Source organism: Stomoxys calcitrans, chromosome 2 (assembly GCF_963082655.1).
Source record: "Stomoxys calcitrans chromosome 2, idStoCalc2.1, whole genome shotgun sequence".
NCBI classification, from domain to species: Eukaryota; Metazoa; Arthropoda; class Insecta; order Diptera; family Muscidae; genus Stomoxys; species Stomoxys calcitrans.
This window is the reverse complement of record NC_081553.1, coordinates 59,267,989-59,293,370: the sequence shown is the minus strand read 5'-3', so window position 1 is coordinate 59,293,370 and position 25,382 is coordinate 59,267,989. Positions and strand designations below refer to the sequence as shown.

Here is a 25,382-nt window from a genome sequence, read left to right as displayed (position 1 = left end):
GAGGATCCGTCGTACAAAATTTCAGGCAAATCGGATAATAATTGCGACCTCTAGAGGCTCAAGAAGTCAAGATCCCAGATCGGTTTATATGGCAACTATATCAGGTTATGAACCGATTTGAACCTTATTTGGCACAGTTGTTGAAAGTCATAATAAAATACGTCATACAAAATTTCAGCCAAATCGAATAGGAATTGCGCCCTCTAGAAGCTCAAGAAGTCAAGTCCCCAAATCGGTTTATATGACAGCAATATCAGGTCATAGACCGATTTGAACCATACTTGGCACAGTTGTTGCTCAAGAAATCAAGATTGAAGATCGGTTTATATAGCAGCTATATCAGGTTATTGACCGATTTGAACCTAATTTAGCATAGTTGTTGGAAGTTACAGCGAAACACGTCGTGCAAAATTTCATTCCAATAAGAATTGCGCCCTCTAGAGGCTCAAAAAGTCAAGACTCAAGATCGGTTTATATGGCAGCTATATCAAAACATGGACCAATATGGCCCATTTACAAATCTCCTACAAATCTCCCAAATGACCTACACTAATAAGAAGTATTTGTGCAAAATTTCAAGCGGCTAGCTTTACTCCTTCGAAAGTTAGCGGGCTTTCGACAGACAGACGGCTAGATCGACATAAAATGTCACGACGATCAAAAATATATATACTTTTTTGGGGTCTCAGACGAACATTTCGAGTAGTTACAAACAGAATGACGAAATTAGTATACCCTCATCCTATGGTGGAGGGTATAACAAGTAATATTTTTGTATTTACACTCAGAGAAACTGCACCACATGGAGTAGCGGCATCTAAAGACGCGCACAATCGGCGATATTCAGTGGAAAGTCTCAGTGAGGGCCCGGGTGGTAGCGCAAATGCAAATTTGCCCAAGAACATACCATTAAGGAACAGGGGCAAACTTCTTACATATCAATGAGTGCTGCCCGATTCAAGTTTAAGCTCAATAATAAGGGACCACATATTTATAGCTAAGTCCGAACGGCGTGCCGCAATGCGACACCTCTTTGGGGAGAAGATTTTACATTTGCTGCCATACCAAATGGTACAGTACCTAACCAATGACGCTAGCATTATTATTTGTGCGGTCGCAAGTCGTATGTGGAGTTTAGGAATAAGAAGTCTGAACCCCGTAGAGTGAAACGGGTAGTTTCCAAAGGATATCTTCGTCACTGTTAATCCTCTACCTAATCTTTATTTTGCTCCCCCTAGGCGGCCGCATCATATGCGAACGATTGTGCGTTTTTGGTTTTAGGTTTTAGAGCCTAGATTTTCCCATTTTTGACTGCAAGAAATTTGAAGATACATGTCAGGCAATCTTCAGTCACGTTGTTCACTACATTGACAGCGGCAGTACGTTCGCAAATGAATATGAGAGTCAATGATTACGATTCTGATAAGATCTTCAAATCGCTAGAGGGCAGCACTTAAGTTGCTTACAAAAAAACTTCTTGCCTACACAAAGATATATTTGTTATTAACTTTACACTTTCATATGCCTAATCTTTATGGCGTTTTTTAGTAGTATCCTGATGCTGCGAAATAATATTTTCTTTATTTTTGCTAAACTATGAAAGGGTTTATTATTAAGATTAGAATTAAATTAAGTATTTATTACTTTAGTTTTTTATGAGTAATGTTATACATGCTGAATATTGCGATTGTTAATCGGCCACTTGTGGCTTATAATTGCATAATAAACAAATAAAAACTAAAAAGTCAATAGTGAATTATGTAGTGCCATTATGGACTCGCTAGCTGAACGAGTCCATACATAGAAAAATACCTCATGAGGTCTTAGACGCATATTTCGAGGTGTTACAAACAAATTAGTATGCCCCCACCATATGGTAGAGGTAAAAAATATATGGAAGAATTCATTTGTGTATATAGTACCTAAAGTATGCTTTACATTATGCCTTATAAAGATGTTTTAGTCATTAGTAGGTTACTCCTGAAAATATGCTTAGATCATATTATTTAACAATACGAATATATAAATAATATCTCTATCCGCCGCAAGGTGCTGCTGCAGGCATTGTGAAGGTGCATAATATCAATTACGGCTTTTGGATGCCAAATGTTGTTAGTATGAAGGCCCCATCTTTCAGTTATATATTAGTTATATAAATAATGGATAACAGGTGGCATTGGTCAAAACGGGACCAAACTTTATTTTACAGTTTTCCTAAAATTGGATATTACACATAAAATTAAATGACATTGTCGCTTTGTTGTTATCTTCTTTGTCGCATATTCCTCTACTCTGCCAGATCCTGTTCGCTAGTTTGGCTTTTGAAATCGCGCTGTTTGGCCAAAGCATTAAAGTTAACAAAAAAAAGGTATTGTAGTAAATCTACAAATAAACATCAAAAGTGCGACATAAGAAAAGCAAAAACATTTTGAAAATATTCCTACTTAACAGTTTGTGGTGAATGATTGCATTTGATAACCTAAAATAGCTTTTGTAAATTTCATGCGCTAAAAGCCCCCTATAGAAAATTGCCATCTTGTTTAACCAATGAAGTAACAGGTGCCTATTCCGAAAGTAGCCATATGGCATCACCGTTCATAAAATCAGCTGTTACTTCGCTGTCAAATAGAAACAACACGCATACTAACGCCAAAAAAAATCAAAGCTACCGCAAACATTTATTTAATTTTTCAATTTTTTTCCTTAAATATTGTGCAATTCAAGGTCTTAAATGTGCTTTTTCTTAAACTTCACTACACAAAATCAATCATCAGTGGTAAGTATGGCTATTAAATATAGAATATCTTTAATTTGAAGTATTTGGAATTTTCCATTTCATTGATAAATTCTGGATGGGAACTTTGAACTTGTGGTTGGTTGCTTGGTGGTCATTGAGTAAAGAAAAGAGAACGTACTTTCTAATGCGCCTGTCTATTATCTGTTTGCAGTGTGTGTGTGTGTGTGTGTGTGCTCTGTGTTGTTATGTTAGGCAAAAGTAGAATTTTCATTTTCTTCGATTTTCCCCAATGATACTGAACTGATGAGAACTGTTCCCAAATGTGATGAGCCACAGTCAGCGTGTTGTTTGTTATTGTTGCCATCGCTGTTCCAAGCTTCGTCTTCTCAATGAATCAACCCACTACTGGCCAAGCAACTACCCCTTCTCCTTCTGAAAAATAGCAAGAATTTTGGAATTATGTTTCCTCTTTGTTTTCCGCATGTGCATTCTGTTCCAACTGTCGTCCTCTGTGCTGTCCATCCATACTCATTGCTGTCGTCGTTGATTCAGTTATCAGTTGGCTCTTGTCTTATGGTGTACTATTCGTGGCGTTGTCTCGTCGTAGCTATAAAATAAATATTCACGTTCTCAGGTGAATTCGAGTTTGTATTTCCTTTGAGCAAAGAAATGCTTTCGGGTTGTTTTATAAAATTTTGGTTTAATACATTTATAGTGGCTTGTGATTTTCCCTGTGTATGAAAAGCAAATCATTCAAATAGGGAATGTTTTGGGGTGCTTGAAGAAAATTTATTGAAATCTTTCCAAAGATTTTTTTATTGCTTTTTGTTCGGCCACTTGTCTATCGTCGTTGAATCGCTGAATTTCTATGTGATGCATTAACATATTGTGTGCTGCTGCCATCATTGTGTTTATCCTTCTTTGTTCATGTGAAAGTGCATTTGATGCAACTCATTTGGTCGAATTGCTTTGGACATCGCCAACAAAGTGTCGGTATCAAACATACTAATCTAAAAAGCGTTGTATGCCATACGCTGCTATCAGGTGTTTCCCATCTCGTCAACTGTTCGTATCTTTAAATCTGGATTTTGGATTAAATTTCAAAAGGAGTAGGTAAGGCAATGCTTAAACATTTGATTCATAGGTATTTGTACGGCATGAAGACTTTGTGTTGCCGCTTTATAGCTTTCATTTTATTTGCGGTTTACCACAACTTGGCTTTAATTCTATATGAGAAACACATTTCGATATGTTTGTAATGGACTGTTGGAAGCAAATATTAACCACTAGTGTGTTAACTCAAATTATTTCCGCTTATGAACACCACATCGAAGTAAAACCTGAACGAAAAATCAGTAAAACCACACACTTTTAAAGGAAACCCATAATTCATGGTTGTTGTTGTCTAGCATGGAGAGGTAGCGATCCTCATCAAGCTCCTTTAGGCCAGCAAGCTCGTTCCATTGATTATATAAAGGCGCCAATAACTCGCCTTGTCTGTCATGTATCATAGGTACTAAGTATTAAAACAAAAGCCAATGCCACATGGCTTCGTACTGAGAATTTCCACTCGATACTGCTGATATTCCACAGAATAGTTGGAATATCATTCAACTATATGCATAAGCGTAGATAGGCTTCGGTTAGCCCTAACCCCAGAATTTCAAAACCAAATTTAAATTTTTTTATTGTAACGGATGCAATTTTTAATAAAACAAATAAAAATTTCGGTATGGCTGAATCTTGAAAAATTTGCGCAAGTTAACATAGTGATTGTTGTTGTAGCCACATCTACATGTGGAGTTGGCGATCCTCGTCAAGCTCCTGTAGTTGGGAACAGGTTGGCCACTGGTTATTTAAAGGCGTCAATAACTTTCTTTGTCATATCGAGATTGATAAGCATTCAGTATTTATGCAAGAGCCGGTAACGCCCGGCTTCTTACTGAGACTCTTCGCTCGATACCGGTAAATGTCCCCGACTGCGTTTGCAGCTATTCTGTATGAAGCATTCCACTATCCGCAAACTGCGGACGCGGCTTGTAGCTCGCAGCTAAGCTTCTCGCGACAGCGATGAACACCATGCAGATCGGACTTCAAAGTTCCAGCCTGTGTGGTGCTCATAGCTAAACCGTGCCGGCCGAAAATAGTTGAAGACGGGGCTGCGGAGTCGAGGTTTTTTATGCAAGAGCCGGTAACGCCCGGCTTCTTACTGAGACTCTTCGCTCGATACCGGTAAATGTCCCCGACTGCGTTTGAAGCTATTCCGTATGAAGCATTCCACTATCCGCAAATTGCGGACGCGCCTTGTAGCTCGCAGCTAAGCTTCTCACGACAGCGATGAACACCATGCAGATCGGACCTCAAAGTTTCAGCCTGTGTGGTGCTCATAGCTAAACCGTGCCGGCCGAAAATAGTTGAAGGCGGGGCTGCGGAGTCGACCGGAGTCGAGGTTTTGAGACCGGGGTCGGACTACTGATTCGGAGTCGGAGGTCGGTTCGAAGTTGAGCTCTCTTGCCCCGACTCCGAACCGCTCACGCGACTCCGGCTTAATATCCCGACTCGGGGTCAGATTCCGCAGCCCTGCTTGAAGGGGACATGTGTACTTTACGTACAAAATTTGTGTCAAATGAGCCACAAATTCAAACTTATTTTGGTCGTAGAAGACAAATCGCAAGATCTGTTTATGTGGGAACCACTGTAGTAGCTAGGCGATCTCGAAGGCGGCTAAGCCATCACCAGAGAATCTGTAGCCCCCCGATATACATTTAAAGTTATTATACACTAGCGCAGAGGTAAGCATGTCCGCCTGTGACGCTGAACGCCTGGGATCGAATCCTGGCGAGATCATCAGAAAAAATTTTCGGCGGTGGTTATCCCCTCCTAATGCTGGCAACATTTGTGAGAAATTATGCCATGTAAAAACTTCTCTACAAAGAGGTGTATAAAAAGGAGGTCCCTTATCGTTGAGCTTTAAACTTGAATCGGACTGTACTCATTGATATGTGAGAAGTTTGCCCTAGCCCCTTCCTGTGCAAAATTTGCAATTTTATACACTTTTTATACCCACCACCATAGGATAGGGGGCATGATCATTTAGTCGTTCCGTTTGCCACACATCAAAATATCCATTTCCGACCCTACAAAGCATATATATTTCGGATCGTCGCGAAATTCCAAGGACAACGATGTCCGTCCGTCCGTCCGTCTGTTGTAATCACTCTACAGTCTTCACAAATTGAGATATTGAGCTGAAATTTGGCACAGACACGTCCTTTTGCTGCAAGCAGGTTAAGTTCTTGAACGGGCCAAATCGGACCATGTTTGGATATAGCTGCCATATACACCGATCTGCCGTTAAAGGGCCTAAAGCCCATAAAAGCTTTATTTATTATCCGATTTCGCTGAAATTTGAATCAATGACTTGTGAAAGTCAAAATGAAATTTGAATCAATGACTTGAGAAAGTGTGAAAGTCATACTTTACGTGGTTTAGATAGGAGGATATTTAGATATAGCTGCCATATAGACCGAACTGCCGATTAAGGGTCTGAAGACCATGTAAGCTTTAGTTATTACCCGATTTGAAACATTGAGTTGTTTTAAGCATCCCGACATCCCACCCAAATATAGTTCACATCGGACTGTATTTAGATATGGCTGCCATATGACCGATCTTCCGATTTAGGGTCTGAAGACTATAAAAGCCTCAATAATTATCCGATTTCGCAAAAATTTGGGACAGTGAGTAAAGTTAGGCACCTCGACATTCTTGTTTAATTTTTGTCAAATCTGTTCAGATTCGGGCCTAAAGTTTTAGGCCCACAAAAGGCTCATTTATTGTCCGATTTCAATAAAATTTGGGTCAGTGAATTGTTTAGGACCCTCGACAACGCAGCATTTATTACCCGATTTCGCTGAAACTTGAAAAATGAGTTGCTTCAAGCGTCCCGACATAAGACCTAAATATGGCTCAGATCGGCCTTTATTTATTGGGTTGCCCAAAAAGTAATTGCGGATTTTTTAAAAGAAAGTAAATACATTTTTAATAAAACTTAGAATGAACTTTAATCAAATATACTTTTTTTAAACTTTTTTTCTAAAGCAAGCTAAAAGTAACAGCTGATAACTGACAGAAGAAAGAATGCAATTACTGAGTCACAAGCTGTGAAAAAATTTGTCAACGCCGACTATATGAAAAATCCGCAATTACTTTTTGGGCAACCCAATAGATACAGTTGCCATATAGACCGACCTGCCGATTTAGGGTCTTAAGCCCGTAGAAGCCGCAATTTTTATCCGATTTCGATGAAATTTAAAATAGTGATTTGTTGTTAGCCTACCGCCATTCGTCACAAATATGGTTCAGATTCGACTATATTTGGATATATCTGACAGACCGATCTGCCTATTTAGGTTCTTAAGCCCATTAAAGCAGCAATAATTATCCGATTTCACAAAAATTCGGGACAGTGAGTAAAGTTAGTCCCCTCGACATTCTTGTTTAATGTACCTCAAATCGGTTCAGATTTGGAAATAGCTGCCATATAGACCGATCACTCGATTTAAGGTTTTAGGCCGATAAAAGGCTCATTTATTGTCCAATTTCAATGGAATTTGGATCAGTAAATTGTGTTAAGGCCCTCGACATCCTTGTTTTATTTGACCTATTTCGGTCCAGATTTGCATAAAGCTGCCATATAGACCGATCTCTCGATTTAAGGTCTTGTGCACATATTGTCCGATTTCGCCAAAACTTGGTATAGCGAGTTGCGTTAGGCTCCTCGAAATCCCTGTTCTATACGGCCCGGATCGGTCCAGATTTGGATATAGCTGCCTTTTATAGCGATCTGCCCATTTGAGGTTTTAGACCCATGAAAAGTGAATTTTTAACAGATTTCGCTCAAATTTAGCACAATGAGTTACGTTAGACCCTTCGACATACGTTCCGAGTATGGTTAAGATCCGTCTATATTTAGATATAACTGCCATATAGACCGATCTCTCAATTTAGGATCAATCAGGCGTATTTGTTGTTCGATTACGTTGAAATTTTTGTTATGCTCTTCGACATCCCTGTTCAATACGCCCAAGATCGGAGCAGATTTCGATGTAGCTGATATATATACCGATGGAGTTCGGATGCATTTTTCACCGTATTATGACGAAAGGTGGTGGGTATCCAAATGCCTTAATGCCTTTTTACTTGTTTATATCTATCTTAACCAAGGAGTAAGAAAAATGATACCACACTTTAAAATTTCGATTCCAGAAATAACCAATAGTGAAGAAATCTCGCAAAGTGAATGCGACCTGTTAATGGTGGTCCAGTACATACAACGAGCGAGCAAATTTTAAGAGTTTTGTTGTTGTTGTTGTAGCAGTGTGTTATACACCGAGGCGGCAGCCCTTGCCGATGATGGACTTCATCGGAACAATCCGGTACGTACAACCGGCTGCCATGGGATTGAACATTTTTGTAGGCCGTTTGCCGTGAGAAATCTGTCATTAGCAACAAAATCTTCCGCTCCAAATAGATGTGGTTCGGTCTTCTTGCCTTCCTTAGAATGCTTCTTTTCGTTTTTCTTCCTTTGAATGTTCGACAATTGTCTGTCAAAATGGCCTGCCCATCGTGGTAGATCTGGTATCTGTAGTCCATTGACTCCCCAAAGGTTTGAGTGCCGGAGTCCATAGTGAGCGTTAAAGTATCTCATGACAATACGGTTTCCTCAACGAGTAGTGCTCCCATATTAAGGCAAAAACCGGAGCCGTAGGATGAGATTTGTGGAATGTATACTTTAGCATGTACGCCTTGGTTCGCTGAATGCCTTGGTTCGATTCCTGACGAGGTCATAAGAAAAATTTTTGGTGGTGGTTATCCCCTCTCAATGCTGGCGACATTTGTGAGGTACTGTGCCATGTAAAAACGTCTCCCCAAAGTGTTACGTTGTCGCACGCCGTTCGGACTCGCCTGTCAAAAGGAGTCCCCTTATCATTGAGCTTAAACTTGGATCGGACAGCACTTATTGATGTGTGAAAAGTTTGCCCAGTTCCTTAACCCAGTGCTCATTGGCAAATTTGCATACTTTAAATACTTGATCTCGGCGTTGCTGATTTGACAGCGACGGCTAACCGGCCTCTCTCTAAGACTCGATACTGGTGATTTTCCGATTATGCAGTTTTACAGTTACTCAGTAGTAAAGGCAACCGTGGCGCAGAGGTAGCATGTCCGCCCATGACGCCGAACGCCTCGGTTCTAATCGAGGCGTGAACATCAAAAAAATTTTTAGCGGTGGTTATCCCCTTACTAATGCCAGCTACATTTGTAAGGTATCCTGCCATATTAAAACTTCTCTACCAACTGGTGTCGCTATGCGGAACGCCATCCGAACTCGGCCCAAAAAAGCAAACCCTTTAAACTTAAATCAGACTGCACTCATCGATATGAGAGAAGATGTCCGTGTGGATAAAGTTAACTTTAACTAGCAGAGACACAAACCCATTCAATTAGCAGCACATTGTTACGAACTTAGCAGAGCTATGTTAACAATTTAGCACAATCCCATGGCAGCCGGTTGTACGTACCGGATTGACCCGATGAAGTTCTTCATCGGCAAGGGCTGCCGTCTCAATGTATAACACACTGCTACAACAACAATAACAATTGAGCAGAAAAGATCTAAAAATAAAATCAAGAAAAATAATGAAAAAATTCTGAAGAAATTCTGAAGAAACGACAAATGAGCACTAAAAGCATCACAAAAATTTCAAATTTTGTAACATCATAAAAAAATGCCTAACAGACAGAATTACAACACTAAAAAGTCCAAAGCCAAAAGTGCAAAAACTGGGAGGTATTCGGTGTACTCACTTAAAGTGAAGGAAGCTCTCGATGCCTAGGATCTAAATCAAAAAGCAGAATGTCCAAACAGGCCACAGTATTTTAGATAATTGGCATTTAAAGTTAAATTTAGAATTAACAGAATGGCCTACTGTGTACTGAAGGAAGCTCTCGATGCCTGTGATCTAAATCAAAAAGCAAAATATTCTAAGTTGCAAATCTGTTCGTTTTTATTTAATTTTTTACAAATTTCGAAAGGTTTTAGTCCTTTTAGTGCTCTTTTTGACATTTCTTCTGAATTTTTATACCCTCCACCATAGGATGGGGGTATACTAATTTCGTCATTCTGTTTGTAACTACTCGAAATATTCGTCTGAGATCCCATAAAGTATATATATTCTTGATCGTTGCGACATTTTATGTCGATCTAGCCATGTCCGTCCGTCTGTCCGTCCGTCTGTCCGTCCGTCCGTCTGTCTGTCGAAAGCACGCTAACTTCCGAAGGAGTAAAGCTAGCCGCTTGAAATTTTGCACAAATACTTCTTATTGGTATAGGTCGGTTGGTATTGTAAATGGGCCATATCGGTCCATGTTTTGATATAGCTACCATATAAACCGATCTTGGGTCTTGACTTCTTGAGCCTCTAGAGTGCGCAATTCTTATCCGCTTGGAATGAAATTTTGCATGACGTGTTTTGTTATGATATCCAACAATTGTGCCAAGTATGGTTCAAATCGGTCCATAACCTGATATAGCTGCCATATAAACCCATCTTGGGTCTTGACTTCTTGAGCTTCTAGAGTGCGCAATTCTTATCCGATTGGAATGAAATTTTGCACGACGTGTTTTGTTATGATATCCAACAATTGTGCCAAGTATGGTTCAAATCGGTCCATAACCTGATATAGCTGCCATATAAACCCAACTTGGGTCTTGACTTCTTGAGCCTCTAGAGTGCGCAATTCTTATCCGATTGGAATGAAATTTTGCACGACGTGTTTTGTTTTGATATCCAACAATTGTGCCAAGTATGGTTTAAATCGGTCCATAACCTGATATAGCTGCCATATAAACCCAACTTGGGTCTTGACTTCTTGAGCCTCTAGAGTGCGCAATTCTTATCCGATTGGAATAAAATTTTGCACGACGTGTTTTGTTATGACTTCAAACAACTATGCTAAGTATGGTTCAAATCGGTCCATAACCTGATATAGCTGCTATATAAACCGATCTTGGGTCTTGACTCCTTGAGCCTCTAGAGGGCGCAATTTTTATCCGATTGGGCTTTAATTTTGCACGATGTGTTTCGCTATGACTTCCAACAACTGTGCTAATTATGGTTCTAATCGGTCCGTAACCTGATATAGCTGCCATATAAACCGATCTTGGGTCTTGATTTCTTGAGCCTCTAGAGTGCGCAATTCTTATCCAATTGGAATAAAATTTTCGCAATTATTATCCGATTTGCCCAAAATTGTACGACGGATCCTCTCATGGCCATCAACATACGTGTTTATTATGGTATGAATAGGTATGTATAGGATATATAGGATATGAATAGACTGATGCAGCTCCCATATAAATCGATCTCTCTGTTTACTTCTTGAGCCCCTAAAGGGGGCAATTCTTATTTGAATTGGCTGACATTTTACACAGGTCTCCGACATATAATTTAATTGTGGCCCGAACCGGACCATATCTTCATATCGCTCTAATAGCAGAGCAAATTTTTTCTTTTATCCTTTTTTTGCCTAAGAAGAGATGCCTGGAATAGAACTCGACAAATGCAATCCATGGTGGAGGGTATATAAGATTCGGCCCGGCCGAACTTGGCACGCTTTTACTTCTTTTTATTATTTTTCTTGATTTTATTTTAAGATCTTTTTTGTTAAATTGTTAGCAAAGCTCTGCTAAGCTCATAACAGGGGGCTGCTAATTGAATGGGTTTGTGTCTCTGCTAATTAAAGTTAACTTTATCTTCACGAATATTGAGAGAAGCATCCCCTGTTTTCTAATGGAATGTTAATTATTAGTTAGCTACACAGTAGTTCTTTTGAGTATTTCATAATCCGCAACCTGTGGTAGCGGCCGTTAGTTCTCAGCAGGGCTTCTCATGATAAGCATTAGCACCATACAGATCATGCCATTTAAAAGGTTGCCAGTATTGGTCAATTCTCCTAAAATTGGGTATTTATTCAAAATGGAGACGACATCATTCCCTTTGTTGAAATTTTTCTAGGGGTTTGATTTTCTTTTTCAAAGCTAGCTGAATCCAGCTTCCCTCCCCTATAACTTTTAGAATAGTATGGAGGCTAACCTTTCCCCATTCTTATTGTTATTATGCCCTTCAAAAGATTTCACTAAAGTTAAGTTTTACATAATTTTCAGTGACCTATGGCTTCTTCATAGGATTTTTATGTAAAGCTTATAACAAAATCTTTTCTAAATTCCATGTCTCAGTCAGTCAAGTGAGGCTAACAATACAAAGAGGATTTCTTGGAACACAACCATTTATTTTTCCACTAAACATAATAAATATTTATGTAGCCATATGTTATTTAACAAAAATTCGAATGAACAAAACTGGCTGACTGACTGAGTGACTTGTTGATGAAGCCAACGGCGTAGACAAGGACGTTGACAAAGAGAATTTTTGAAATTCCCCAGTGTTTGTTTCTTTTCTGTCTCTTCATTTACGCCTTCTAACCCTAGCCGGAGAACCTTAATAAAGTAGAGAAGCATTTCTTTGTGTACCATATAAAATATTCGAATGTGTTATGAACTTTGGATTTACACATTCGCCCATGTAACTATTGCGACACTGTGGGCGACGATGGGGTAGGTCAGAGGATGAAGCTTCGCATTCGCATTTAATTTGGAATAGCACACAAAACTATTCCAAATATATTTGCCTTATGTTTGCCATTTTATTGTTTGCCTAAGCCACAAATGTTTTCTCGTTCGCATGCCGCTTGGGAGGAAGTTGCACGGCTTCGAGTGGGTAACCGTATGTACTTTAGGTTTTTCATATTGCCTAGGTCTTCTGCCAATAGCCGCCAGTAAAGCCATTCTCTCAAACACACACACACACACACACATACACACATCGATGACCGAGTCCTTGCCCTTTAGGAAAAGAGATATTCTCCCCTTTTGGTTGAATGTTGTGTTACATGATTGTCGTAATTGTGCTGTAAATACACTTGAATACCATGAATTATTCATAGTTTGTTTTATTCTCATGTCCTTTGCTGCCTTAACTAAGGCCCCCTCAGCTAGTCATTCATTTCTGCAAGTTCAACCACCAACCACCCTTATGCATCTTTATCAAATTAGTTACAGGTTCCTCCTTTCATGAGAATCATCATTTGCAATCTTCCTTTTTTCCATTTCAACAAACAGAAGGCTCAGAAAACAAAAACCAAAACAAAAAAGGAAACACTATACACTTTGTCCATTGTTCTTTGTGCAGTAGTTGGGAAACTATTTATATCCTTCTTTTGTGTTCGTCCTCCTTTCCTTCAATGAAGCGAAATAAATCATTAGCATGGCATGATAGGTTGGTAGGTGGTCGGTCTGCTTCCGAACGAACTGTGGCAAAGCTCAAAGAAGTAGTACCTGCCTTGACATTTGGGTCTGTTAATTACATTATTGGATAAAAAAAATGCATAAATGGGCAAAAGTCGCCAAGAAAATAAAATACTTGAAATTCGACAAAATTAGAAATTTGAGCTTCATAGAAAAAAATTTATAAAAAAAAACTAAAGACAAAATTCTAATGAAATTTTTAATGGAATGGAACGACAACATTTCTATAAAATATTTTCCAAAGATAAAATTTTAATGAAATTTTTTAAAATAACATGTTTTTTAAACACAATGGATTTTAAATTAAAAAAAAAAGTTTTTCTAAATTCAAAAAACATTTTTTATAAATTTAAATTTTAATGAAATATTTTGAAAATAAAATTTCATTTTCTGTAGAGAAATTAAGACAGAAAATCTAAGAACAAAATGTCAATAAAAAATTCTTTAGAAAGAAGATTTCAAACAAATTTTTTTCCAAAGACAATTTTTCTAAGGACAAAAAAAATATTTTTTCAGAACACTTTTGATATTTTTTTCCAAAGGAAAAATTTTAATAATATTGTTAGTTTAGAGAGATTTTATTAAAGACTAAAATGTACAAATGAAAAATGTATGTATGCAGGCAAGAAAATATTTTAACTACATACATAACAATCAGAGTATACTATGTTAATACTAATATTTCTAATAGTAAATACAGTACAATTATAGCAGAGTACTTCGTATATTTCAACACCTCCCCTCGAAGTACGGCGACTATGCGACTTCAGCAACACCTAGTTCTTGAATTTGTTGTTTGTGTTTTGTAAATCCAAGTCCTTTTGTAAGTACATCAGCCGCCATGTCTTCTGATCTTCGATATTCCAATTTGATTTCATTCCCTTGCATTGTTTCTTGTATAAATTGGTACCGAACGTCGATATGTTTTGTTCGTGAGTGGTGGCCAATACTTTGAATTAGTTTTTGAGCACTTTGACTATCATTGAAGATATGTATTGGTGTTTTTGTTGCTCCTACTTCTTCGAAAAAACGCTTTAAATACAATGCTTCTTTAACAGCGTCTGTTATTGCAAGAAGTTCAGCCTCAGTACTAGAAAGAGCCACTGTTCTCTGCTTACGAGCTTCCCATGTAATTGCTGCCCCAGACATTATAAATGAAAACCCAGAATACGATCGTCTATCTGTTAAATTTGATCCCCAATCAGCATCTACTACCCCATACAGTGGGACGTTGCTTTTCTTGTATTGAAGGCCTTGATTGATTGTTCCTTTTAAGTATCGCAAAATTCTTTTAGCCGCTTGCCAGTGTTCAGCATTATAATTTGAATTAAATTGACTCAAGAAATTCACTGGATATGCTATATCTGGCCTTGTATTAACCGCCAAATACATAAGTGCACCGATTAAACTTTGATATGGGTACTTCTGCATAACTTCTGGATCTGGTTTTGAAGGTTTCTCCAATTTAATTTGTAACTCCATTGGTGTCGTAGCCGGTTTACAATTTTGCATATCAAAACGTTTCAGAACTGATTCAATGTACTCCTTTTGATTTATCGTTATTTTTCCTTGTTTCATATCTTGCTTGAACTCAATTCCAACGTATTTGCTAACCTTTCCAAGGTCTTTCATTTCAAACGTTTCTGCCAACGACTTCTTTATTTGATTCAACAGCTTTTTATCATTCGTTGCTATAAGCAGATCATCCACGTAAACTGTTACCATAATGCTTTTATTTCTGCTTAGAAACAAACATGGATCTAACTTCGATGGTTCCAGTCCCATTTCATTTAGCTTTTGACTAAGCTTCTGATACCATTTCAGACCTGACTGGCGCAACCCATAAAGAGCCTTTTCGAGTTTACATACTGGGTTTCGACATTTTTGTAAACTTTTCATCCATTTTGTCGCTATTTCTTTAGCCAATTTGCTTTTACGTTCACATGTCCCAACAATCTCACCATTTATCAAATTTTGCAGAACGTCTTCTAGTTAATCAGGAATTTCCATGTATACGTCTTCATCCAGATTTCCATTCAAATACGCAGTAACGAAATCCATCTGATGAATTTCAAAATCTTTCTCGACTGCCAAAGCTGCCATCATACGAATAGTGCTAGATCTTACTACTGGAGAATACGTGTCGGAAAAATCCTCCCCTGGCCGTTGGGAGCAGCCTTTTGCAACTAGACGTGCCTTCCGTTTGTTGTTTGCTTTGGTTCGAAGCACAAATCTATTACCAATAATATTTTTTCCTTGAGGTCTTTCCGTTATTTTCCAAGTTCCGTTCAAAATTTGGGCAACATATTCGTCCTCAATAGCTATTTGCCAATTCGCACCATCTTCGGAATTCATAGCTTCATCACATGTGACTGGATCATCTGTAAAAGCAACATTGCTGTGTTCACAATCCATGAGCAAATCCGCTTCCTCATTATCATCCACAGACTCCTCTGGTTCATTATTAGGAACAATTTCAGTACTCATTTTTGATAACTTCCGTGGTCGGCCTCGCCCGCCAGTTCTAAGAATCCGTTTTCTTCCTCTATTACTTTTTTGTTGTTGTGGTAAAACATTTTGATTACCTTGCGACCGTAGGTTTATTTCCTTTTGCACATCTTCTACTTGCTCGTCTTCTGGCGTGTCGCTTTCAGCTTGCGGATCCAAATTGATCTCAATATAGTTTTCTAAACTTTTTCCGTAAAATTCATTTATGAATTTGACATCCCTGCTGACTATTATATTTTTCTTCCGCGATGACCAAAAACGGTAAGCCTTTGACACTTCTGAGTATCCCACTAATATACATTCTTCCGAGCGAGAATCAAATTTTCCATTTGACTTGTCTTTTATTAATACATAGGCTCGGATTCCAAACGGTCTTAAATGCTTTATTGATGGTGTTTTTCCTGTCCAAACTTTTATAGGCAATTGTCCTTTGAGAGATCTAGTTGGACATCTATTCCGCAAGTAACATGCCGTATTAATAGCTTCGGCCCAAAAAGATTCCGGAACACCAGCCTGCTTCATCATACACCGAGCCATTTCAATAAGAGTTCTGTTCTTCCTTTCTGCAATCCCGTTTTGCTGGGGTGTATGAGGAGCTGTTAATCTTCTTTTTATGCCAGCTTGTTCCAAATACTTGTTAAAGTCCTTGTTGATATACTCTGTTCCATTATCTGACTGTAGATGTTTGATTTTCGTACCCGTGAGAAGCTCAGCTGAATTCTTATACTTCTTAAATGCGTCAAAAACTTCGGATTTCTTTTTGAGAAAATAAACCTCGCAATATCTTGAATAGTCGTCAATAAATGTGACGAAATACCTTGAATTTGAATGTGAATTTACTTTCATAGGACCACAAACATCACTGTGGACCACCTCCAACATTTCACTAGTGCGATTTTCACGTCCACTTTCAAAACGTTCTCGTGTTTGCTTTTCACTCAAACATACCTTGCACTGTGACAACTGATGACCTCGACGAATGTTAATTCCATGTGCACCTTTTTTACCCGCAAGTAGTTTCAGATCACTTTCATTCAGATGACCTAGTCTTTGGTGCCACATATCCATATCGTTTGGCTTCACTACCGCTGAGTTTGCCACATCTGATGTTTGCTTCAAGAAATAAAGATTACCTCTTCGTTCAGCTTTGCACATTACTTTATTTTCTTTCAGGATAAGAGCATGATCTTTGTTAAATTTTACCTTATAGCCCTTGTCTGCCAGCTTCGAAATAGACAATAAATTTGTTCGCAAGTCCTTGACGTACATTACATCTCTTACAATAAAGCTTTCCTCTTGTCTATCACCAACAACTTTAATTCTAACGTCACCCTCGGCTGTTATCTTGCTCATTTCACCATTGGCTAAGCACAAATTCTTATTAATTTTTTTCATTGTTGTGAATCCTTCTTTATTCGATGACATGTGGGAGGTACACCCACTATCCAAACACCACTCATGCGAAATGTCAAGACAGTTAAACAGCGAATCGAAGCAATTGAACATAGAATTTTCTTGACTTCCTTCTTGAACCAAATTGGCATTCTGCTTTGATCGACAATTCCGGGCGTAATGCCCGAATTTTCCGCATTTGAAACTGCCTTCCTTTTGCTTACCTCTATCTGTCCTATTTTCTGTTGACCTGTTAGAGACTTTTGAACTGACCCCATTTCTTTTTGGCTTTGCGTACAACGCGTTTTGTTCGTCTCTCTCCACTTTTGCACGACGAGACTGGTCTTCCTCCAAAATTTTTACCCTTAGAACTTCTGGTTTCGGAAGTTCGTCCCTGGTCTCCAGGGCACAACGGAATGTTTCAAACGAGTCAGGCAAACTATATAACAGCAATATAGCAAGAAGATCGTCTCCTATGGCAACATTTATTTCCTTTAGCTTGCCTACGGCGTCGAAAAAATCATTTATATGGTCTCGAACATTGTCACCATCCTTCATACGGGCTAGAGCAACCCGTTTCAACAATGTAGCCTTCCTTGCTGGACCTTTTGATTGAAATGTGTCTTCTAATTTCAGCCATATTTCTCTCGATGTTGAACATTCGGCAATCAACCCCAATTCTGAAGGCGTAATCGACAAAAGTAAATCCGCACATGCCTTCTGGTCCATTTTTCTCCAATTCGCGGCTGTATCCCCATCTGGACACAATGTTGAACCGTCCACATACGACCACAAATCATTTTTAATCAAAATTGCTCTCATTTGCAATTTCCATGTGTCGTAATTTGATGAGTTCAACGGATCAATTCGCATAACATTTCCCGACATGTCCAATTCTTTATATTTTCACTATTTGCAGCTCCAAAAAATTATTTTCTTTTTTCCTTTTCAAACACAGTTAGGAGCTGGGCCCATAACCTATTGTTAGTTTAGAGAGATTTTATTAAAGACTAAAATGTACAAATGAAAAATGTATGTATGCAGGCAAGAAAATATTTTAACTACATACATAACAATCAGAGTATACTATGTTAATACTAATATTTCTAATAGTAAATACAGTACAATTATAGCAGAGTACTTCGTATATTTCAACAAATAAAATTCTTCCTAAGACAAAACTTAAATGAAAATTTTCCTAGAGACAAAATTAAAAATTTTTTTTTTAAGAAAAACTTTGAGGATTTTTTTTAGACAAAATTACGATGAAATTCTTCCAAAGACAAAATGTTGATGAAATTTTTTCTAAAGACAAAATTTTGATGAAATATTTTTTAAAACAAAATTTCGATGAAAGAGAAATTTTTTTAAGGACAAAATTTCATTGAAATTTTCTAAAGCCAAACTTTTAGAAAGTTTTCTAGAGACAACATTTCAATAAACTTTCCTCTAACACAAAATTTAAGTGACAATTTCCCCAATTTCCCCAGTTGTCAGACCTATAATGCTATATGGTGTTGTGGTCTGGGGGACGGTGCTACTAAGTCCACCTTCTGCTCAATACTTAACCGGATCCAAAAGGTGGCTTGTTTGTGCATCACAACCGCACTTAGGACGGCACCATCTGATGCACTGAACTTAATGCTACATCTTATGCCTTTAAACATTGTGGCTACCCAAATTGCAGCGACCACTGCCGTGATGTTAGGAGGAGCTTTCTTATTGGTCATGTGGCGGCTACGGACACTGTGTTATCCTTGATACAATATCCGATGTTCCAGGCAGTGTTGATTACATCCTATCTGAGCCGCTTTTTGATAAAAAAAATACTGTATCACTATTCCTAATAGAACCGATTGGAACTATGATATTCCCAGTAACAGAAGTTACAGCGATGAGTTGGGCTTTGAGGTGTACTCTTAAGATCTAGAACTGATCATATCGAAAAAGTTACCCGACCATTGCAGTGTGTATCAAGCAGAGATTCTTGCAATTAAGGAAGTGATGGAATGGCTATGATATAATGTCTTAACGACGATTGGCAAAAATATCTTCTCAGACAGCCAGGCAGCCATTAAATACCTGGAGAACGTATTTCTAAATACAAAAACCGCCCTCGACTGTCGCAGTTTTTCCAACGAGATGGCTGAACAGTTCAAAATTTACCTGTTCTGGGTTTCGGGCCACAGAGATATCCCAGGGAATTGTAAAGCGGACGAGCTTGCGAGACTAGGAACAACCCTACACATTTCAGGGATAGCATAACACAACAAGTAAGAGCGTGCTAAGTTCGGCCGGGCCGAATCTTATATACCCTCCACCATGGATCGTTTTGGTCGAGTTCTAAGCGCGGTATCTCTTTTAAGGCAAACAAAGAATATTGAATAAGAATTGTTATGGTATTGGAGCTATATCAAGTTATAGTTGGATTGGGACCATAAATGAATGCTGAATAATGTAGAAGTCATTGTGTAATATTTCATTTCATTCCGATAAGAATTGCGCCTTGTAGGGTCTTAAGAAGCAAAATCGGGAGATCCGTTTATATGGGAGCTATATCAAGCTATTGATCGATTCATATTAGACACGTATGTTGAAGGTAATGAGAGAAGCCGTTGTACAAAATTTCTGCCAAATCGGATGAGAATTGCGCCCTCTAGAGGCTCAAGAAGTCAAGATCCCGGATTGGTTTATATGACAGCTTTATCAGGTTATGTATCGATTAATGCCATACTTAGCACAGTTATTGGAAGTGATAACAAAACATCTCATGCAAAATTTCAGCCAAATCGGATAAGAATTGCACGCTCTATTGGCTCAATAAGTCAAGATTCAAGATTTGTTTATATGACAGCTATACCAGATTATGACCCGATTTAAATCATACTTAACACAGTTATTGGAAGTGATGCCAAAACAACACGTGCAAAATTTCAGTCAAAAAATTTCAGGACGAAAATTGCGCCCTCTAGAGGCTGATGAAGTCAAGCCCCAAGATCGGTTTATATGGCATTTGACTGTTTTCCTAGATCGCGATTTCGTTTGAAACCACCCAAACTCTTCGGTAGGATTTGTCAAAAAGGTATGTCTTCTAGGTTGAAACTATGCTCTTAATTGTATCATAGATGCGTTTTCGCTATTGATATGATTCCAATACAACATACCAACGCACGGCTCTTGAATCCATCACACCTAATTTCATTGAAAAGTCTTCTAACCAAAGACGAAACGCGTCTCATAATAGTTGGTGTGTGTTGCTATCTTTAGCTTACCTTTTCCATTTGCATCTCCGATCATTGAGCTCGTCTCGAAAGAGAAACAAACAAAAATTTTGAAATTAAATGACCTTCCCCTAACAGGCAAAAAACTTGAAAAAATTAAAAATTCGGCATAGCCCGGCTAGGGTTCGAACCTGAGCACACGGAACAACAGCGAGAGCCATTGCCGTTGTCTTAGCGTTCGAAGCCAACAATACAACTTCCAACAGATGTACAAAATCATGTGTAGTGTAATATGCCACAGACAGAATGTCTGTCATTACACAAAATACATGCATTGGGAAAAGTACAGCTAATAAGCAGGGTTGTCGAGCTTGGTTAATGTGGTAATTGTGTCATAGCAGCGTTTTCGCTTTTAATTCGATTCAAATACAATATACCAACGCACGGCCCTTGGAGCCTAATATGGTTGAAAAGTCTTCTAACCAAAGACGAAGCGCGTCCCATAGTGGTTGGTTTGTGTTGCTATCTTTGGCTTTCCTTTTCCATTTGCATCTCCGATCATTGAGCTCTCATCTCGAAAGAGAAACAAACAAAGTTGTTCGTTTTGGCTAAAATTTTGCACTTGGTTCTTGTTGTTGTAACTGCATTTTCATCCTGTAGATGAGCAAACTCGTTCCGGTCCAAAGGACCGATCGCCGCGGGAACAGGGTGGCCATTGGTTATTTAAAGTCGCCAATAACTCGCCTTGTCATATCGAGCATCATTGACACTCAGTATTTGTGCAAGAGCCGGTGCCACCCGACCCCCCATTGATACACTTCACTCGGTACCGCTGATTGACCGCAACTGAAAATACAGCTACTGTATGGAGCATTCCACTATCCGCAGCCTGTGGACGGATAGTGGTAGCTCGCCCGATAGTGTACGCCCGGTAGCTCGCAGCTAAGCTTCTCGTGACAGCAATCAACACCACACATGTTCCAGATTGTGTGGTGCTCACAGCTATTCCGTGCCGACACTTGCACTTGGAGTTTTTTATGACTTGTTACACCATGATAAGTAAAATAGTCCATACATATATACAACGCTTTCTTAATTGAAAAAGTCATTTTATTCATCGTAGAGGCTATATAAGACTCAGCCCGACCAAACTCTACTTTTTTTCCTTAATTTTAATTCGGTGCTGTTGTTGTTAACTTGCCTCACTGCATTCTTTTGAAAAGTTGTTAACTACTATTTTGTACCGGAATAAACTTCTGTAGTGAAAATTCTCTAGAACAGTAACAAAAGCAAAGAGAAAATTTTCCTTTATCATTCATTGGCTGTTGCATCACACATCTCAGCTTAACTCAGTACACAGTACAGCAGCGGTGACATGTTATTTTCATCATCAACATTATTGCAATAATCTGGAATTTTTTTCCACAGAAAGTTGAAGGAAAAATACGCCATGAAACTATTCAATTAGGAAATGTTCAGTGCCATACGTCGTCCTCTGTAGTGTGGAATTCACACTTTGCTCATCCCTTTAGGTCTGTCTGGATTTCAACACTTTTTCTGGCGCACAATTTTTACGCCATTGCGAATACATTTTAATTAACTTAATTGATTTTTTTTCGTCCCACTTCAACATTCGCACTAACCTTTTGCGTTTTTAATCCATATTTTCTTATAAACAGACAACAATTTTAATTATATTTTGTTTTTTTTTTTCTTTCTTCCCTTTCTGCAGTGAACTAACAAGAAAGAGGTTGGTGTGTGTGTTTGTGTGAGTGAGTGCCAGCGTAAAGCAGTGTACAAAAGCCTTTCTTGAATCTTTTTATGTTTGCGGTAAAAGGGCAGCTTTAACAATTTCTGCTGAGAGAATTCTGCACCATAAGAAACCGTGTGTGTGTGTGTGTGTGAGTGTAATGACAGTTACAATATTCGCTTCGTCAAGTGGCAACTCCTTTAGTTTTTGTTTGACAACATCAAAACGGACCATTTCGTCGAAAAGGAAATCATAACCATTATCATCAGCCACAGAAGCTACGACAGCAGCAATCGAAGCAGCTTGTTAGCAATCGATTTTGTCATCTATAATGTGCACTAAATAAAACAACAATAATAATAACAATAGCAACAACAACAACAAGTACCGATACAAGACATTAAGCAACAAATAGTGGATTTTTGTTTTTTTATAAATATTTCCCCTTGTTTAAGTGTTATTCTTCCGTCGCGTTTCTAACACCACAAACACAACGTCATTCGCCGGTTTGCCATTAAAACCATTAGCAAAAGGCAAAACATAGAAACAAAACATTCTGGTGTACATGTACTCTACTACTAATGTTTTGAATTATATAGACCACACACATTCAGTTGCTGCTTATCCATTATTGAGTAGCTGAAGAAATAGGTTTTTGTGAACCCACATCTGCTTTAAACGACAATATCATTATCAGCCAGCATCAGCAAAAAAAAACATCGTTTTTTATAGACAACATTATTTGCTACATTGAACAATACCACCACACTTAATAGTGGGACTGAAGCATCTACATCAGCATCCAAAACCCAGCATCTGCAGCATTAGCATAAAAAAAATCTACCATATAGTCTACCATCATGTCAAACTGGGAGGAATTCTACAATACCCATCTGCCTCCAACAGATTTTGAGGATAATCGTTCACTTTTAAAGGAATTTTGTGAACGACACAATCAACTGCAAAACAGAATCGTCCTTGTAACAGTAAGTCTTTACATTGCCCTGCTCTTATGTTTTTTGTTCTCATTCTTTTGTTTAAAACCATATTTTTTTATTAGAATTTATGCTTATTTTTAATGGTAGATATGGCCAAGGTTGGTTGACTATCAATTTGGTTAATTAAAAACAAGTAAGAACGTACTAAGTTAGGTCGAGCCGAATCTTATATACCCCCCACCATGGATCGCATTTGTCAAGTTCTTTGCCCAGTAGCTTTTTATAGGCAAACAAAGGATAATGGGTAAAAATTGCCATGCTATTGGAGCCATATCAGGCTATGGGCCGATGTTGGATACCATAGTAGGAGTCTTTCATAGGGGCTCAAGAAGTAATATCGGGAGATCGGTGAAGTGTAACCGGAGTATGGAGTGGGTGCATTTCCGATATTGCTCTAGCCTTACGTCACTAAAGGAGTATAGTCACACTGAATATGTTGCAAGCTGCTGCGTGAACATAGAAAACCTTTGTTGTTGTAGCAGTGTGTTGTGTTCTATCTATCTTTCGTCTGCTGATTCTGTTAAGTATTCAGATTCAGGAACCCTGCGATTAAGATGGGGTGCGTTCAGAGGCATCTGGGTCTGAATCAAGTGGGTCTGGCTGGGCAGTTAAACAGGTGACGTGTGTCGTGTGGTCTCTGGTCGCAATTGGGACATACATTGTGACCAGGTACCGAACGACCCACGTCACCGCGTCCTCTTTGTCAGATTATGTGACTCCTCCGACCCTCTTGTGCGGCAATATACGCAACAGCAGCACCCCAACCCCAATATTGCCAGGCCAGTGCCTGGAAGTGTATCTTTCTTGTAATTGAATTGCAATGGTCTCCGAGGCAAGATCGATGAGATAGTAGATTTGATGAGTAGGAAGGACATATTGGTTGGAGCTATCCACCAGACAAAGCTGACCAACAGTTGAAGCCTACACAGTTGCCACGGATACAATGTGCTACGTAAGGATTGCTTAAGGAGTGGAGGTGGGGGATTGGCCTTCGTGACACATCATTCCGTGCAGTATGAATCTGGCGCTACTGGCCGGTACGTGGAATGTATGGGCATATTAGTCAAGTCCGGTACTGTCGAGATAGAGCTGTACAACGTGTATATACCGCCGATTGATACTTGTGTCTCATTTAATGGCCAAGTTTACAGGGCCGACATTAGTGGCCTACTGTTTGGTCATAATCGCCTGGTTCTAGGATATTTTAATGCACATCACATTTAATGACATAATCTCCTACATAACTACCTGAGGTGGAGAGCAGATTGAAGGCTCCACGTTTAGCAAGATGAATGAGGATACCTCCACTAGGATTAGGGGGAGGCATTTCCATTGCATACACTGATCTCCTGAGTCACGTATCATTGCAAGTCGTTATTTCTTTGGGATCAGACGCCCTCCCTACAATACTCACCATCGGCCGACCACCCGACTTCATAACCTCTGAACGCCGGACGTTTATCAATCAGAAGAAGGCCGATTGGGTCGGCTTTAGAGAGTATACCAATCGCCGCGTGATGGGATACGTTGCACGGTACCCAGTATCAGCGAACTGAATCTCGAAATAAACAGGGTAGTCGACAGTCATAAGCAGTATTTGTGGCTAGAACACTTGGAGCAATGTTACTTAGGTACCGTTTTAGGCAAGCTGCTGTCTACTGTTGGGAGGCCACCGTAGCGCAGAGGTTATCATGTGCGCTTATGACGCGGTGGTTTTCTCCTCCTAATGCTGGCGACATTTGTGGTGTGGTGCTAAGCCAGTTGAAAATAAATGATATGGAAGCCATGTAAAACTTCTCTCAGAAAGAGGTGTCGCTCTGCGGCACGCCGTTCGATTTCGCAAAAAAGGGATCCCATATCACTGAGCTTAAACTTGAACCAGACAGCACTCATTGATATGTGAGAAGGTTGCTTCTGTCCCTTAATGGAATGTTCATGCGCAAATTTGCATTTGCCCGGTAGAAGGGATGAAAGGACCTCCGTCACTTTTGGCAAAGTAACTGTGATTGACTCGAAGAGATCCGCCAGTTGGCTCATCCACTAATTTATTGTGCATCCCGAGAGTGACAGGACTAGGAGGAGAGCCATCCATAACCGCAACTTGTGGACGCGCCCGGTAGTCCGCAGATAAGCTTCTCGTGACAGCAATGAACGCCACACAATATTCCAGCCTGTGTGGTGCTCACAGCTTCCCTTGCCGGCGCTTTGCAATCCATCATCGCAATTAGCGAACCCAGCCCAGCTTTCTGGTGGGCTTAAACCCTTTGAATAGCAATCAAATTAGAACATTTTATGGAAAACGATGAAATTCATAAAATTCCGGGTAAGACGGGGTTGGCTAAAACATTCC

At 39.1% G+C, this 25,382-nt stretch overlaps 1 protein-coding gene across 1 annotated transcript in view; it reads left to right on the top strand.

The window, feature by feature from the left end:
• Positions 1-2,657: 2,657 nt before the first annotated feature.
• Positions 2,658-25,382, top strand: part of LOC106086952 (phosphopantothenate--cysteine ligase) — a 120,899-nt gene continuing 98,174 nt past the window's right edge. The window contains exons 1-2 of the mRNA XM_059361867.1: positions 2,658-2,776; positions 22,017-23,020. Coding sequence (XP_059217850.1) covers positions 22,895-23,020 — 126 coding nt within the window. The 5' untranslated portion in view covers positions 2,658-2,776; positions 22,017-22,894. The remainder of the gene's footprint in view (positions 2,777-22,016; positions 23,021-25,382) is intronic.